General features: G+C 41.7%; 1 protein-coding gene across 2 annotated transcripts in view; it reads right to left on the reverse strand.

Annotated features, from left to right (window-relative positions):
* cacng3b (calcium channel, voltage-dependent, gamma subunit 3b) overlaps positions 1-16,329 on the reverse strand; it is a 35,190-nt gene extending 18,861 nt beyond the window's left edge. The window contains exons 1-2 of one of the 2 annotated variants that reach the window (XM_030407909.1): positions 15,569-16,329; positions 14,580-15,477 (exon numbers count right to left, since the gene is read on the reverse strand). In XM_030407909.1, coding sequence (XP_030263769.1) covers positions 14,580-14,796 — 217 coding nt within the window. In that variant the 5' untranslated portion in view covers positions 14,797-15,477; positions 15,569-16,329. Of the gene's footprint in view, positions 1-14,579 lie in introns of both variants that reach the window. The other variant, XM_030407907.1, reaches the window with a different exon arrangement.
* Positions 16,330-16,355: the final 26 nt, after the last annotated feature.

The following is a 16,355-nucleotide window of genomic DNA, read 5'->3' on the forward strand; positions in this document are numbered from 1 at the left end:
CTCGAAAACAAACCCAATTTTTCTCAGGAAATCAAACACATTGCAGCTCTTTTACGGCAGTGCACAAAAATGTGTTTCTGGAGCCAACAGAGGCAGCTATTAAGAAAACTGCTGCTTAACAGATATCCCTTGACTTATTTTCTGTACTTATAAACAACAAAATTCATGAAAAGACAAAACCAACAATGAACAGCTACTCCTGACAGTGTCTATCTAAAGCTAGAAGTATCTTATCCTCTTTGTCATAGAGCTCAACTTTTGTCTAAAAATAATAAAAATACATCAACAACTTAGATTGTTGTACATACTGTGACATGGTAACCAATGTATGCTGACATACACTGATAGACAGGCCTAAATCAGACCATTCATCAAAGTTAGGCAACAGCTGAAGAAACTAGTGAATCACCTTTGGAGCACACCCAGGATTTTTTAGGGACATGAATGGGTCATGACACACTGCACTTTAATTGTCCAGCACTATGTGTGTACTTTGATGCAGATCTCGACCCAGATGCAGATTCTTGTCTGTTGTTTTTAAAGATGTATTAGTTGTCCAGCTTTGTCCAAGGAATGCACTTTATATTCATTTTAGATATTAATCTCATACATTTTTTATATTTATTTATTCTGTTTGGTTTCACAGGTGGGCTACGGTGTTTCCATGCATGGAGTGAGTAATTAGGAAGAAAACAACGTGAACAGGTTGCCAGCCTATCAGTTCCAGCCTTCCAACAGTTGTCAACAGTTCTTGATTGACAGAACAGCTACAGGAACCACAAATAAGTCTGCAAATACATTAACACTTCTGCAACCAATTATGTGTGTATGTGTGTGTGTGTAGGTTAGGTGGGTGTCACATATTTCCTCAGCCCACACTGAGGTTTTGGAGAGCTACCTCCAAATGCTGTATCAGTGAGTGAGTCAGTAGCTGTCACACAGACTTATGTCAAGTGTCACAACCAGTCTATGATCTCATCAAAGAGAAACCAGTGCAACACACACACACACACACACACACACACACACACACACACACACACACACACACACACACACACACACACACAAACTTAGAGACACACAGTGCCAAATAGTGTATTGCATATGACCTGGTTTGAAAAGGAAGAAACATTTTGTTTCATGAATTAAAGGTTACATTACATCCCTGCAACTAGTTTTTGTTGTTTACTGTGTAGTTTTGTCTAACTTTCAACCTTGTTTCTTCGACATCATCATCTCCTTTTCCCTCGACTCTCTCTTATTCGCCTTCGCAATCTGCTTTCCTTCCTCACTCTCTCTTTGTTTCTCCAAGGCAGTGCATATGTGAAATAATGTTGATTCAGATTGATTATGCAGTAAACCTAAACTTCAATGATATCAGCCCTCTGGGTTCAATAGCCAATTTAAATACAACAAAGGTTTTTGGCTCAGGACAAAACCTACAAAGGAGCAGGAGGCAGGCAGACAAAGGGAAAATCTAAAACACCTAAAACCTTTCAGAAAATGTGAATGAATTATTTTAGGTTGAGTCTAGGCACTACACAGAGGCTCCAACGATGCAATACAAAATTACATTTGGTAGTTTTTTTGATGAAGCAGCATCCCCACTTAATATAAAACAAATGCTAATATCTAATTTGCATCACAACACTTTTATGAGAAACGGAACGAGAGGAGGATGTGGCTTGCACTGCAAAATCACTCAAAGACACTCAAGTGGACGATAAAAACAAATAGCTATCAATACATATGGGCTTAGCACATTTTCTGTAATAACAAAGCCATTACATGATTAAAATCATGATCCCATTTGAGAGATAAACAGAACCAATAAAATAGACACCCATAGGTTTGTCTCCAGATAAGGGATTAAAAAGTTAATCAATAAACAATTATTAGTCATTTATTTGATGGCTTTAAGATTACCTCAATTATTGAAATTTTATTCAAACCTGTACCTCAATGATGGCCTCTAAATAATGTCCTTTACTTAGATGCAACTTAAGCAGGTGAACTGGTGGCTCAGATCAGTACAATTTCCCTTTCTCCAAATTTTTGGGAAATTAGATAAGCAGGAGTTTGGATAATGTCCTTCACAGTATTATTTCACTTTATCAGACAGGAAAAAAAAACAATAGGGCCTCTTGTTCAGTTGGTTTGAAAGTTACACTGGATTAAGACTCTGGATTAAGTTTTCTTCATACAAATAATAATGCAACAACAGAAGGTCGCCTATTCTTTTCATTAAATGCCATTGCAATCAAACCACTAGCCATAGCAATTCATAGTGACCTGCATTTAAAATGAAAACTGAGAAACGGTACAAAATGTACATTTTTCTAAATATGTTGACGATATCCTTCTTTATATATAAGAACCTACATGCTCTTAAAGTACTGTCAATTTTTAGACTATACAGTGAAATTATAGGAACACACTAGTAAACTATTGTCTTCATATACATTTAAATACCCTGAAATTGGTCAACTATTGCTCGTGCTATCCCTAGGCAGAATAAACACCATCAAAATGAACATTATGCCAAAACAAGTCAAACTGCAATCACATTCAGTCAGCCCTTCTTGCAGTCTAACATTATATCAATATGTTTTTAAATATAGTGTTGGAATTTTCCCTTATAATTAAAAATAAGTTAAAATGTCTTTTGGTAAATAACAGAAATGCTTGATTGTCACTGTTACACCAAAACAGACAACCTTTTGCTGTAGCCTTGTATCATGGCAGACAGCTTGCCCTAAGTGTTGAGTAAAAGGACCACACCAGCACCCATCCATCAATATGATTTGCAAGTAATTTACGGAAGATACATTTATACTGTAGCAGACAAAAAATGCTGCAAATCCATAACAGGTGTGGATACTGTCGGATACATTTGTGCAGACTGCACGTTGTGCAAAAAGTTGTTGCACAATGTGTTGAAATGCAAGCGGCATAAAGTAGCATAGCATTGGGATATTACCCATAACAGGAGGATTTTGTGATAAGAGAAGACGTATTGTTATCTTTGACTGAGAGCAGCTTTTTCTTTAATGACACATAGAGCAGAAAAATTTATCTGTTTATTTTTTTATTATCAATGACCAAAAGTAGCCATGTTTTAGTATGAGAGCTGATACATAGGTTTTTATGTTTATATAGGCTACAGTATACTGTTTTTCTCAGGGATATGCTCATTGTCTGTAACAGGAGGATTCTGTGTTCATAGAAAGTCATATCTATTTGTGACAAAGAAAAGTCTTTTCTTTAATAACATATTAGAGAAGGTAATTCATCTGTTGATTTTTTTTAATGACCATCACAAAAGTAGGAAGTGATTAGCAAACTCTGAGTAGCAAAGTCAGATTTAATTATTATTATTATTTCTTTAAATCATGCATGGAAATGTCCACAAAAACTGTTGCATCGAGATGCATCGATAATCGGTTTAGAATCGAATCGTTGACCTCTGAATTTGAGTCGAATCAAATTGTGAGGTGCCAAGAGATTCCCACCCCTACGACACTACGTCACAACTCTAATCTGTTTCTCTAATTCGATGCACCTCGAAGGTCATGTAAGCATGTGCATACAGAGACATCAAAGTCTGTTTGTGTGTGTGGTGTGCTTCAGCCTGTGTGTGTTGTGGATACACTCTAATTAACAGTAAACTAATGAACATAGACACACACAAACACACACACACACACACACACACACACATACACACACAGACATACACACACACGGTGGGACCATCTATCAGGAGACATTTGCCTCACAAAGGTCAACATGGCCTGGGGGCATCTGCAACCACAGCCACAGCAAGGAATTATGGGACACGGCGAATAGGCATGGGAGTCCAGTTCGCGCACGATTGCCATCCTGTGTGTGTCTCTGAGTCATGTGGTTTAGTTTCTCCTACTGGGCCCAGTACGCTGCTGCTGTCACATATCTGTACACACATGCTCATATGAACACAGACACACACATGTGCACTCTTCGCATGTATGCTATCATTTCTTACCTAGGCACAACTCCATGACGCAGTCCAAAATAAAGGCTGCAGTGAAGTACAGTATGTGTACTATTACTCAGAATGATAATAATAGCTGCTTATATTTGAATATCGGCTGAACATTTATGTCATGATGACCATTGTATTAATGCCAAAAAGCCACAATTAAATAGACAGATGAATGTTACAGTTTCCATGTCTGAAAGGGCCCCTGAGACACACAGTTCAGCACACATGCTCACACACACATTGGGAAATTATGTATGAAAACACTAGTACAGCAAATCCAAGGGCTAAAAGACGAGAGGTAGAGGAGAAACACTTTCCGTTTCACCGACTCCTGACTAACTGCTAGCTGTTCTTGAGAGTGCCGAGCTACAAACACACTTTTATTATTTAGCTTTACCTCACATCTTACTTTATCTTTTTGCACCTCCATCTCTATTTTTTTCCACTCTGCTTCACTCTCTCTAACTCTTTTTGGTTAGCCTGCACTCTCTGCTGTCTTCTTTCCCCTATCTGTTTAATTATCATCACCATAATATTGATACAATCAAACTGTATCATCACAACAGAGGTGAACAACTCTGAACTCTGAATGGAACATAAATATTTGCCTACTGTAGCAGTCTAGTTCTGCATGTTAAATCACAAGCGCACAATGCAGTGTGCATGCTAAACAGTGAGTATATCCCACTAGGTACAATAGTGCCTCAAATAAAGGTTAAAAAGGAGACAAACACAAACAACAACGTGCCCAGACGCCCCAACGATTGTGACTAGCTGGGCATGAGGTGCCAGCTGTGTTGTCCTTGATCTAACTCTGTCCCGCATATGCACACACACTGAAACACAGAAACACCATAAATCACCATAAATTGCAAGACCACTGCAAAAACCACAGACAACTGAAATAACAATAATCAGCCAAGCGTGCTCTGAAGTAAGGATAGATTCAGGTCAGTAAAATGTGTTCACAGATCAAAGCGACAGGTACAGTATGAGGTGAACATGTTTTGACAGGTAGGAGAAAAGAAATCAGGTGATGTCAGGAAGCAAATATGTCAAATCTGTAGCATTTGATTGACATGAGAGCTTACGGGTTTACTTTGAGTGTAGTGGGAGAGCATTGTGTCTTCTGTGTGTAAAAACAAACTGAATTCCCACAACAGTAAACCATGAGATATATGTGCAAAGAGAAATGCATTTGATGTTCTTGAGAATGAGTTATTTTAACTGGAACGGCACTCAGTAGAATGCTTACCTCTGCCAAGGCCCAACAGTCCCCTTTTTTTCAATTAAGCCTGAACCAATATCAAATAAAACATGTTATAATCTACTAGATTCAGATTTGTCTTTGGATGCATGCATTATTCCCTGAGGAATTAATGAAAATGTCCCCCCCCCAAAAAGAAAGTGAGAAATAAGTAAATAAGTTTAAGGCCCTTCACTTGGATCCTCACCAAAAGTTAATAGGGTCTATTCTGGTCCAAGATCCATCCTCATCCAAGTTCTGTGGGAATCTGTTGAGTAGTTTTTGTGTAATCCTGCTGACAACCAACCAACAAATGCACACGGGTCAAAATATAACACCCTTGGCGGAGGTATTAAAACTGAATAGGCTGTTTAGTTAGCAGTTTCTAACTTGGCTAAATTTAACTAATAATTACAGGATTTTAGCTTTTATCTATTTGTGCTGCTGCAGTTAAAACAAAGCAGGGACACCAAATGCCTTTACATAAACAAGTCCTTCATACTAAATGACAAAAGAATTTGTCCCCCTCTAAAGTGACACATACACAGACTTGTCTCTAACTGAAGGATTCAGATGATCTTTTCCTGCAAATATTACGTTGCGGTTAGAGAATGATCGTGGTTACAAGTCCACAGCCATGCTATTGGCTCTGTGACACTGTACTTGGGCACAGCAGTGCTTTGATCTAAATGCTAGCATTAGCATGCAAACATAATGTTCTTCAGCAGGTAATATTCAGCAGGTTCAACATCTTGGTTTAGGTTTTGTTTTGTTTACGCATGCTAATTTTGCCAACTACCACTAAACACCAAGTACATCCAACTCTAATGGGGAAGTCATTAGTTTGCAAAGGAATTTGATCATTAATCAAAGTATTAAACAGGTTGAACATCTGATTTTATTATGGCACTAGATGTCAAAGGAAGAGATCACCAAAGTCATATAATTAATCTCCTCAAAACCATGTCAACTTCACGGTGGCACTAGAAAAAGTAAATCATCTTGGAACCATGACTGTCTGTATAAAATAGAATTAGCTATCCATACGGTAGCTGATGACATATTCTAGTCAGGGCTAAAGTGGTGCACCCACTATCCAACAACATAGTCCAGAGTGTGGCCACAAACTACTTGGTTAAGTTCAGGAACTGATCATGGTTATCTTTCACTGTTTGTAGGTTACGGATGCAAACAGAAGACTGGCATGGTAAAATCACACTCTTTATACGGTCACGCTCAGTCCAAACCAAGCAACTTCCTGCAAGGTTTTCCAGTGTTGTAACATCGAACAACTTTCTCCTTTGCTTCTGAGAGAAAATGGGTTTGTGTCAGTAAAACATGAACACAGGTCGTTTTAGGTATCTGAACAATTGACCATTGCTGTAGTTATTGTGGTGAGGACAGCCTCATTCCCAGGGGAGCTGTCCCTAATCAGCTGATGAATGGTCCAAAAGCTGCATGTGAGTGGCCCGTCTCAGCCCAGCCACATGCACACACACAAACACATGCATCCAGAATATAAAGCGTTTTGTCAACTAGAAAACAGAGGAGAAGAAGAGGAGGGAGTGAGCAAGAGCGAGGAAAGGAAGTTGAAAAGCAGAGCAAATTGGACTGCTTGTTTCCTCAGAGCGCCTCTGACAGCTCAGTGTGTGTGACTGTGCCTCTTCCTCTCTCTCTCTGTCCCTACCTCACTCACTCTCTCTGATTACCTCTTTCCAGGCGGAGGAGAGAGAAGACGGGAGGGAGGGAAAAGAGGGAGAGGAAGAGGCTAGTTTCCACAGTGATGGCTGATGAAAGAGAACGAGACAGGTTCTGCTTGGTTGCACACCTCTCCTCTTTCTCTCTCTCTCTCAGTCTGTTGTTCCTCAAACGCCCATGTTCTCTCTCTCTCTCTGTCTTTCTCCAAAACACTTCTTTCTTCCTGTTTCAAATCTTCTCATCATCCCCTCTTTACTCTACTTCCCTTTTTCTACGTTCATTACCAAAACATCCATTCATTGCCTTCCAATTTCCCCCGTCATCTTCCTCTCATCTCTTCTCACTTTTGTTCATGCTTGTTTCTAGGATCCAGTCATACTATGTTGCCAAAAGTATGTGGACGACTCATTCCAAAACATGCTGATACAACAGCCGTTTACTCTTCATGGAAAGCTGGCCATGAGAATTTGCTCCCATTCAGCTAAAAGAGCCAGGCACTGACAGAGGGGCATAAGTAGGGCTGGGGATCAGTGCTCAGTATCTTAAAGGTATCAACCAAAATACCCCAGTAGCGATGTTAGTGGTATTGAAACTTCTCCGATCAAACAGAACTTGCGTTTGATCCTTTTTTACCAAGATCTAGAATAATAAGATTGCTCACAGCAAATTACTGCAAACAATTTATTGCAAGTGCCCAAACCATGTGATGGCTATACAGTCTGTGGTGAGGTGAAATCGATGGCAGTGTTTTGGCAGTGTTGGCAGTTCAGTGTCACCAACGTATGGTTACACTTCCAGAATAAAGGCACCAAAACGACTTTGTTAGGCTGAGGAAAACATCACGGTTTCACTTAAAATAGCTGCTTTCTAAGAACAGTCACTATTGACCACTTGCTTCTAACAGGGCTGAAACCCTGGTTGCCTGGATGTAGGTACTATTAATGAACCACCCGATCATCCCAAACCTCCTTCTGACATGGACTTTCAGCCTAATCTGTACCTCATCCTCAGCTCTCCTCATTGGTATCATAACTTCACAAATGCTTGCACTTTTTGCTCCTGGGAGAGGCAAAAAACATCACATTCACAAGCTCGGCAGGTCAATTACACACTTTGCCGTTACACTTGGCTGTCATGCCACCACACATTTCAAAGTAAGGCTATACTACGTGCCTGTGGTGTTTGATAAAAATAAAAGCATAACATTTAGGTAAAACTTGGAATACGAATAACATGATAATGCAACTCACAAAGTATAGAGAAAACCTAAAGGCCAATGGCTTCTTTCACACTAACGTCATCTTCTCCTCTATGATGGTGGTTGTTGAACAATGAAGACAACAACTCCCATGATCCCACCCTACCTATGTCTTTTGTTTCATTTTGATTGAAAGACCACTTGATGCACAAACGACATACTGTGCCTTTCAATGTACTGGTATTAATAGCAATAAGGCTGAGTTTAAGTTCACCCTAAAGATGCTCGAGGTGCTTCTTCCACACCAATCTTAGAAAAACATTTCTTTATGGGTGTTGCTTTGTGCACGGTGGAATTACAGCATCAAAACAGTAAAGCATCTTCCCCACACAGTTTACTTAATGCTGGATGATCACCATTGTCCAAAATAGCAACATTAACTATCAAGATTTCTTTTAATTAGAATGAAGGGATCTAACCCAAACCACATTTTTAAAAAAAATGAAAAACTTCCGTTTTCACCTTGCTCTTTTTCTTTTCTTTCCAATCTCCTTCATTTTTTTCCATCTCTTGTCTTCCATTCCTTCCCCAACCACCCTCTTTCTTCACCCTCCTCCTTTACCGCAGCCACCTGGGTGATCATTTTTGTCCCCGTCTCTGTTTAAAACCCTGCTCCTTCTCTCTATTACCAGGTGATCATTTAGATCCCCGCCGTGGTCAAACACTCCCAAGAGATTCACCTGAAACAGAGGCCATGCACAGCTCATCCATCACTTTCCACCCACCACCACCCCTCTTCCCTGCTTCATTCATGCACATTCTGGTCTCTCTTCATTCATGCTCCGTCTCCAATCCTCTCCTGTGCCCAGCCCCCCTCTTTGCTTGTCTTCTCATTTCCTGGCTTCCTCATGCTCATTTATCACAGAGGGAACGTAACACCTCAGTACACCTGCACAGACACACAACAACACATTCACTGCATGCCAGAAATCCCAACCTGACCACACACTTACTGTTAGTGGGTAGAGGAAACACACAGATGCTATAATGAATAAAGGGTGCATTAGAGTCAACTACACTTACAGTAACATAGACCCCATAACACCTGGTGTGTAAGGGTGATCTACTGAATATCTGGAGAATGACAGTGCAAATGCCAGTAAAATATGTCAGTTCAGTGAAGACCTTTACACATAGGGTTGTTGGTGTTAAATTTCCTAATTTTCCCAGCCTGAAATGCCAGATGATTTGTTGCACAGAACCATCTTGGAAGGTGGAAGATGGAAAGTATTTGGGAAAAGGGAGCCATTTTTCTAGACTAATTGCCAGGTGATTGGACGAACCATCTGCTGTTCTTCCTTCAACTCTTGTGGAGCCGCCATCATTGTTTTTTGGTCATTAAGCTTTTCTCTTGCTGGTCGCTAGCCAAGATGGATTTGTGAGATCAGGTGACTTGGGATTCCTCTAATTCCTCTTTTGGCTCTGGTCTTTACTTTGGGTAGGAATGCATTTCCTTTTCTGGATAACTTTCAGTGTTTTTGTGATATGTGATGTCAAGCGCATTAATCTATTTTTTTAAATGTAGTTTTGTTTTCAGTTATGTTTATTATTTTCATGTACTTGTAGCAGCAGCCTCTTGAGACCATGTTGGCTAGCATTGATCATTCAAGGACATTATTTATTGTTTCTCTTTATATGGCTTGCATGTTAATTTTTTCTGCAATAGAAAATGTATTTTGGGTGATTATTATAATCAAGAATGTGGCCAAACTGCACAGATTGCATTCACACCTGGGAGAGGGGAGATCTGATCCGTCAGGGCTTCAAGTTTTTAGTTCACTTATTTCCTGTTTTATTTGTATAGACCTATCCTCATGTGTCATGTTTTACTTTTCACTTTCCTGTCTTTGTGTTTCTTCCCGCCCTTTTTTGATTGCCCTATTAGTTTCACCTGTTCCCCTTAAGTCTTCCCTCCATTAGTGTATTTTTATTTAGTCTGTTTTGGATTCAGTCCTGCATTTCCTGCATTCTCCATGTCTGTTTTGTTCCTTATGCTCCTCGTGTTCTCTGCCCTTGTGTTTTTTTGTAATCCTGCCTTTGTTACCTGAGTTTAATCCTAGTTAGTACTTTTATTTTGTTTTGTATTTCTATTTTCTCTTTCGGCCTGTTTTTGTCAGTGTTGTTGCCTGTTTAGGATTAACGGTCTTCAGCTTTATGTTGTTGTTATTTTGCAAATGGAAATACGACCACGATCTAAACCTGATCTTCTATTTTAATGCATTTGTCTTTATCCAGATGATAGCCTGATACAAATTGCATGTAAAGGTGTAAACAGGGTCGTAAGTCACCATTGTACACAAAAAGGCCAAATACACTACCAAAAAAAAAACACCCTACACATTAGTCACTTTTAGCTAATCCAACTACATTCACTTTTGTAAAACAGGATGAGTCTTAAGTCTTCCTTCTTCTGGCCCCATATTATCTGCAGAAGAAACTATGCCACTGTAAAATGGGCTGCGCAGTACATATGCATGACTGCTCTATACATTTCCTAAGAACACTGCACACATGATGTTTTTCTACCCCCTCTCTCGCTCCATCTCTCTTTCACTCACCCTCTGATGTCAGGCAGCACAAGCCACATGTACACGAGTCAGAGACATCCATTTCCTGTCAGTTTATGAGGCGTTTATGAATTATAAAACCGTGACAACCAGGGACCCTGAATGAGCGAAGGGGGATAAGATGGGCAGAATGAGGGAAGAGATAAGAGAACTTATTCACTTTGGTTGTCTTATGGTGTATTTGTGTGCATGAGTGACTGTACGTATGTCTGTAAGCTTGTGTGCTTGTGTGTGTGTGTGTGTGTGTGTGTGTGTGTGTGGGTGTGCATGCACTGACATTGTGCTGACATTGCGTTAACTTGGCGTTCTGCTCCCACAGCTGTGCTTATTTGGTGGCTTGGGAATATCCTAGAATTTGTCTATTTATTCATTCAATTACAAGTGTGTGTGTGTGTGTGTGTGTGTGTGTGTGTGTTTGTGTGTGTATGTGTATGTTAATGAAAGTGTGTCTTCAATAAAGCCTTATACCTGCACCATCTGGCCCTGTAATAGCCTTCCATGCCCCCCAGAATGAGATGGTTATGTCTGGCTGCATCATACACACACGCACGCACGCACAAAAGACACAGGCATGCCCCTACCAGAGGCGATGTGTCTTTTTAATGATAATTGAAATTGGTTTACTTGCCCCTATGCAGAGAACGTTCAGAGGATCAAAGTCAAATTATATACAGTGAATTATGTGTCAAGACATAATGAAGCATCTGTAAATTTACATTTACTATGACTTACTATGGATTCACCTTCAATCTTAAGGATATAATCACATATTTGTTGTATCAAACTCCACCAATTTTACACATTAAAATCTGTTCACAGGTCTTGGGGAGTACTTCTGCATATGTAAAAAAGTAGCATAACACCTTTTGTGGCTCCAGAGGAAGCTGCAGTTTAAAAGATGATCTAAATCCATGCTGCAGAGACAGATATCACATTTTTTTATTCCACACAGGCTTCTTCATTGACAAAACCAGGTGCCTACATGACCCACAATGCAACTTATCCACTGAGTTACATCACTGAAGGCCATTTATCAGTTTTAATGGTCTCTGAAACTGTCTCTGAGGCTGCATGTATAGAACTACCGTTCAAATCTGATCAAAAACACTTCCAAAGTTTAATGACTTTGCCCCAAAATAATCATGGTTTCACAACACCAAGCTGTTTAGTGGCTCAATTCAGAGTGCTGCGACGTGACATCACCAGCTCATCTCACCAGAGCACTTGCGAGGTTAACGTCTAATGTTTGACTAGCCTCACATTTCTTGGTAATCCTATGTATTAATGTGATATCCTCTTCTCCCATGCTTATTAAAAGTCACTCTGGAGCTGCACCACACTGGCTGAAACTATTTCAGATCTCAACTGTACGCTCCTGTCAATGCAACAACTTGATTGGCTGATATCTGGCGCTGTTTGTTCAAGAGTAGAGTCACAACACCTACCCAAAGAGGAAACACAACCCCTTACAGCTCAAAAGTTAGCCAGCAAGCGAGCCTAGCATGTATTACTTTGGTTGAGCTCTTCTATCTTTGTACACTTATCGTAAAGAGACAGTCAGGTATGTGAAAATGACTGCTAAAGGGTCTTATTTAGTGCCATTTTATTTTTTGGGGTGGATTTGACTGGAAGTCAAGGTTGCAGATGATTGATTTGACATCTTTCTGACATGAAAAGGCACATTTTAAAACAGTATTATGGCATCTCTGCTTAATTTGAGATTCCACAGGCAAGAAAACAGCAAATGTTGAAAGAGGAGGACGACGGGAAGCCAAGGTCAAAGTCTAAGCTCAAATCTATGATCCCCCCACCTCCAACACGCACACACACACACACTCAAATTCTTCAATGTTTCAACCTCAAACTTCATTACATCCTTTCATTTACCTTGTCAAGTTTGGAGCCAAAGAAACAAGCCAATTAAAGTGAACGCAGCTTATCAAAAAGTCCACATAACCCTTTAAATCTATGTAGTTTATCTTATCTTACTTGTCTATCTGGTCCAAACATGAGGTGTGTATCTATTGGGGCAGTCAGCATCTCACTGAAATTATTAAATAAGGCAAAATATGGACGTAATATCCAGCACCAAGTTCCAAAAAATGGTATGCAAACTCAATCATTAGAGGGTCTACGACTGAACTCACCACAGAAGGGATGTTAAAAGGACTCAGTACAGTGCAGAAATGGCGGTCTCTGCCACTACCACATAAACTGCTACTTGGGTAGTTACTGAAAAATAAATATATTGAATGGGTATTGTAGAAAAAATGCAGACCATAAATAGTATCAAAGGGTTAATTTCACAAAAATCTTAATAATAACTTTAGAGGGGCTATGCAGAACTTGTACTGGAAGTCGGCCGTTTGTTCATGTATGTGGACAGCATTTCTAAATTAATGTTAGCTACTGTTGCTCTCTGTTAGCTCAGCAAGAGTGGCAATAAGTCAAGGCCCTCGAGAATGTGCATACAGTAACTTCCCTTGGACTGTCCTGAGTCCTTCACAAATAAATCCAATAAGTCCAGCAGCCCCAAACAACTTAAACAGATCATCCACAGGCTTGAATATCCCAACAAGAGAGACACAGACGGTCTAACTTTTTTACGTCACATTATGATAGAGTGCCGAAGTCACACCCCTTCAGGTTTCCCTCATGGGACCTTCTTTTGGAAAAAATCTGTATGGTAGTGAATGGAGGGAGACAAATCATATTTTAAATCTGAACTGTGCCATGAACTACACATATGATCTAGGTGCTGTATCGCAACCAAATGTGTTTCAGTCTCGTGAAGACGTTTCACTTAAAATGATGTTTGTCAGTTTCCAGTCAAGAAATCAAAAATATATTTGTCTCTCCCCAGTGACTGCTCTACACATTCTTTCCGAAAATATGGTCCCATGAGTACCACTTGAAGGGGCGTGAATTCAGCACTCTATCCACTCACATATGGTATTAAAAGGGTGATTGGTGAATGTATAGTGCTAAAAATGGTTACATAGTGCCTCTTTAATATAGACATGCTTCTATGAAATTGGCACTTGTGTTACATTCTTACAGGTGATGCTACACCATTACTTCTGACTGGTGGTGCTCACTGCTGGCACTGATGCAGCGGGAACAAGCAAACAACCACCACTGCTGTGTGATGAATGTGAAAGTCCCTGAAGATGCCGCCCTCCTTGTTATGGCCACTAGATTCTGGCTCCAAAAAATAATGGTCAATACTCAGCAAACAAGATAACAAGATGGCTTCAAAAGAACAAATTGCTCACAATGCTGTGTGCAAGAGTCCCGGCAACAGTGTGCAGACCCAGGTACTTGTCAGTGTTGCAGCTGACTGGCTATTAACAGCGCCAGCTGCCTGTGTTTGTGCCCGTTAGAGCTTTATTTGTACCTTCAGCTATTCGGCATGATGACAGCGAGAGCAGAGCTCACATCATGAGCGCCATGAGTGGAAATATCCTGTCTTTATTATGTTGCAGGAGAAAGGACGTGAGGGTGAACAGAGGGAGAGGACTGCTTCTTAAGAACTGAGTTTTGGGGATTATGGGATGCTGTCTCTCTCTCTCACACACACACATACACACACTGAGTACACCACTGCTCCTCTGGTGTTAGACAGACATGGGGAGACGGGGACAGAGACAGAGTAACACACTCATGGATCCACACCGGGAGACAACACAGACACCATAGACAGACAGAGACACATGTTGAGGGGAACATGGACAGAGAGACTGTAACAGACAGACAAGCCAGTCAGTCAGACTGATCACGTACCTTCCAGACAGCAGGTTCGCCAGAGGCCGGAGTGCGTCATCACCTCCTCGTTCTTGCGGCTCGTGTCGTTGTCGCCGCTGCTCTTCACGCGGCAGACCCCGCGCGAGTACAGCCAGTAGTCTGTGCCGACGGCGATGGTCATGAGGCTGAAGGCGGCGAACGCGCCCACCGTCGTCACGAGCATCTGGACGCCGCGGTCACACATCAGCATCTTCATAAAGGCGGCTCCTGTTTGTCTTAATCTTCTTTTTTCTTTCCTCCCCCCTCTCTCCTCCTTCTCTTTTTAGATTCACCCTTTTATTTCCTTTATATCCCGCGAGACTTGGAGAGTCGGTGTGAGGGGTTCAACAGTCAGATAGACCGACAGGCACTCGAGATAATTACTACTAATAAAAAATTAATAAATTGAAAAAAAAATGGTTTAAAAATGTGGTGGTTCTTTTGAGTAGGGAGCGAGGAATGAACTTGGCTGCCTCGTCCGTGGAGTTGACAAGAGGCTCGTGGCAAAGGGCGGGAAGGTGGGAGGGCGGCACGTCACTTTCTCGCGCATCAAAAAACCGGTTTTCACCAACACCACCCTCGCGCGCACACACACATACACACCAAGGGGGGTTTGGACGACCACCGGTTGTCCCCGACTACCCGACACTGCTCTCACCCAGTCAGAGTGGAGGGAAACGGCGATGCCACATTCCGCCTCTCCGTCCCCTCCTTCCGTGCGCGAGTCCCGGGGTTAGGCAGAGCGAGCTGCGTTAGAGCCGCCACCAGTCTCCTCTTCTTCCCTTCCCTTCCCTTCCCTCCCTTTCCTTCTTAACTTCTGCTGCTTCTCCTAAACAGCCCCCCTCTTGTCCAATCCGTTAAACCATTAACAGCGAAGGTCTGCGTGGGAAGACTCCATCTTTAAAACAACAACAGAAATAGGGGGGTTAGTTTTGTTTTCTCCGCTGATGTAGACGGCTCCTCTAATACATGACTCGCCCCTCACTCACCGCTGGATTTCTTCCTCCTTCCTCACAGCTGCAGCAGCGGCAGCAGCAGCAGTGCCCAAATCTGAGGCGGATTTTATTCTCTCCGCTCGAGTTTCCTGAATGAATGGGCGAATGAAGAAAGCCCATACGTCAGCTATGAAGAGAGAGTGGACGCTGACCGAGATCCGTCGTGTGTTTTCCACTCCAGCTGTTGACTCACTGACATATTTTTTTTTCTTTTCTTCTCCCCCCCCTTCTTCCTCGACGTCAGGCTACAGAAACTCGTCCCAACACTGAGCCGCTGACATTAATTCACGTTTTCGCACATTATCTGCAGTGGACGGACGCGCAGCGCGGGTACTTATGTTGAACGGGCACCAAAAAAAATAAAAAATAAAAAAATGACACCAAGACGGGAATAATCAAATTTCAACTCCAAAAATCAGCCGTCTCCTCTCTCTCCTCTCCCCCAGCGCCGGAGTTTAAGCCACAGCCGGGACACAGAGTCCGATAAAACGCCTGCTGACGGAGCCTGTAGGACAGCTACACCCGCCTGGGCTTGCTCCCGAGAAACGTGCCCGTTGGTACAAATGAAAAAAAATGACAGCCGTCGCCTCCTCCTCCGCCTCCTCCTCCTCTTCGTCTTCCTCCTCCTCCTCTCGGTCCAACCAACACAAACTAAAACTAACCGCGCGGCTCCTCAAACTCCGCCTGAGGCCGCACCGCTCGCCTCGGATTGGGCTCGTGAGTGACAGCGCCCTTCAGGAACTAATCACGTGCGGTCACCGCTGGATGTCCCGCCCACCGC

This window comes from Sparus aurata, chromosome 23 (genome assembly GCF_900880675.1).
Source record: "Sparus aurata chromosome 23, fSpaAur1.1, whole genome shotgun sequence".
Taxonomy (NCBI): Eukaryota; Metazoa; Chordata; class Actinopteri; order Spariformes; family Sparidae; genus Sparus; species Sparus aurata.